General features: G+C 35.7%; 1 protein-coding gene across 1 annotated transcript in view; it reads left to right on the top strand.

Annotated features, from left to right (window-relative positions):
- The window catches only part of numb (NUMB endocytic adaptor protein), a gene marked incomplete at its 5' end in the record, with an annotated part of 46,874 nt that overhangs the window by 42,016 nt on the left and 2,216 nt on the right, over window positions 1-2,642 (top strand). Inside the window, 1 exon segment of the mRNA XM_014025181.1 lies at window positions 417-545. Within this exon segment, the coding sequence (XP_013880635.1) occupies window positions 417-545 (129 nt within the window).

Raw genomic sequence — 2,642 nt, 5'->3', positions numbered from 1 at the left:
GTATTATACATGAGATCGTATTATACATGAGATCGTATTATACATGAGATCATGCTATACATGAGATCATACTATACACGAATAAATACGGTACCTAAATTTAATTATGACAACATAATGGTTTATACATGGCATAAAAATATCTAAATTTAAATCGGGCAGTAATCTTTATTTATACACTTTGGCTGATTTCCCTGCAGATTTGGCTGCGTATAAAATACAAACTGTATCCCTGCTATAACTAAGTTGTTAGCTTAACGGAGCATGCAGATAATTTCTAACACATTGTGTATTTCAGACATTCTGTTGACTCTTGAGTCTGCCTGTTACCTGCATGGCTCCTTGCATGTGTCTGTGTAAAGTTGAGACTTCTGATGTGTAAGCTCGTACTAGTTGATGTTTTTTATTTGCTTTAGTGAATGGCTCAATGCCTGCCTTCTCTGTTGCTGCTGCTAACCCCCCAGTCCTGCCCCCTGCTGTGCCTGCACGAGATACTAACCCCTGGGCTAAGAACCCAGGAGGGGTCCCACCCATGGCACAGTCAGGTAAGTAGCTCCTCATCTGAAGACACTGATCATATTTTTATTTTCATCTGGCCAGTCTGATCACAGGTGAAGCAATAAATACAATTAAGTGTGTTCTGAAAACACAAAGATGCCTTCAGCTGTGTGCTTAGCAGTTTGAACACAGATGTGTTCTGGGTTACATGAATGAACCTAACCTGATTCCCAAAGACTAGAATTTCCACCCAGATACAGAAACACCCGAGAACATGGCCGATGATGTAAAAAAGGAACGAGATGGAAGTAGGAGGGTATAAAAGTGCAGGTCATAAATTAGATATCATGAAAAGGTTGATTTGTTTCAGTAATTCCAGTCAAAAAGTGAAACGTGTAATGTTTATTTCTTTTAATTTTGATGATTATTACAGACAACTAATGTAAAACACCAAATTCAGYATCTCAGAAAATTAGAATATTAAGATCAATACAAGACAAGATTTTGAAACGAGTGAAGGAGTGTGACCTACTGAAAAGTACGAACATGTAAAATACGAACGTGTAAAGTACAACCATATAAAGTACGAACATGTAAAGTGTGAACGTGTAAAGTACGAACATGAAAAGTACGAGCATGTAAAGAGCRAACATGTAAAGAGCGAACATGTAAAGAGCGAACATGTAAAGTACGAGCGTGTCAAGTACGAGCGTGTCAAGTACGARCRTGTCAAGTACGAGAGTGTAAAGTACGAGCTTGTCAAGTACGAGCATGTAAAGAGCAAACATGTAAAGTACGGGCATGTAAAGAGCGAACATGTAAAGAGCGAACATGTAAAGAGCGAACATGTAAAGTACGAGCGTGTAAAGTACGAGCGTGTAAAGAGCAAACATGTAAAGAGCGAACATGTAACGTGCGAACATGTAACGTGCGAGCGTGTAAAGTACGAACGTGTAATTTGCAAACGTGTAAAGTGCAAGCATGTACAGTACGAACATGTAAAGTACGAGCGTTTAAAGTACTAGAGTGTAAAGTACGAGCATGTAAAGTACGAACATGTAAAGTGCGAACATGTAAAGTGAGCGTTTAAAGTACTAGAGTGTAAAGTACGAGCATGTAAAGTATGAGCATGTAAACTGTGAACATGTAAAGTACGAACATGTAAAGTACGAACATGTAAAGTATTAGCGTGTAAAGTGCAAGCATGTACAGTACGAGCATGTACAGTACGAGCATGTAAAGCACGAACATGTAAAGCACGAACATGTAAAGCGCGAGCATGTAAAGTACGAGCATGTAAAGTACGAGCATGTAAAGTACGAACGTGTAAAGTATGAGCGTGTAAAATATGAACGTGTAATTTGCGAATGTGTAAAGTACGAACATGTAAAGTGTGAACGTGTAAAGTACGAGCGTGTAAAGCACAAACATGTGAAGAGTGAACATGTAAAGTACGAACATGTAAAGTACGAACATGTAAAGTGTGAACGTGTAAAGTGGGAACATGAAAAGGTTAAAAAAAACGTATGTGAATGTTTCCATATCAGGTTTTCAAAAATTTTCACTTATTAAATGTTATACATAATTTTTCACTGCAAAAAACTGTTAGAACATCAAATGAGATGAGCTGATTGAATTAATTACAGTATTTTAAAAGTAATATACAAGTTGTCTGTAATGTTACTATGCAGTTAGTACTTGTGTACCCAGGTACTGTATGTCAGTGTGATTTCATGTTGCTGAGAATAAATTGAAGCTGAAAGCTCACAATTTGAACATTTACCATAATTTAAACTAATTGATCGACCATATTGCAAATTATTGCAGGTTAAATAAACAACCATTATATTTCCAATTGTTAATGACCACTAAAAATATTATTTTATTTAGCTTCTGCCTTATATATACAGTATGTATCTTTTTTTTTTTTTGTGCTGATAAGCCTGAGTGGTCTGTTGACTGACCTTTGTATTTGTTCAAATAATTGTTATGGGCAGGTTACAATATAAAAATGTTTGTTATAATCATGTCTTGTGATTATTTGACAGGAGTTTTACTTTTAAACTGTAAGTGTATTTTATTTAGTTATGTTAGTTTGATTATTATTGATTATTTAGTTATGTTAGTTTGATTATTATTGATTA

The sequence above is a fragment of the Austrofundulus limnaeus genome, unplaced genomic scaffold (genome assembly GCF_001266775.1).
Source record: "Austrofundulus limnaeus strain Quisiro unplaced genomic scaffold, Austrofundulus_limnaeus-1.0 Scaffold460, whole genome shotgun sequence".
NCBI lineage: Eukaryota > Metazoa > Chordata > Actinopteri > Cyprinodontiformes > Rivulidae > Austrofundulus > Austrofundulus limnaeus.
The sequence above is the reverse complement of the archived record's forward strand: the minus strand, read 5'-3'. Positions and strand labels throughout refer to the sequence as shown.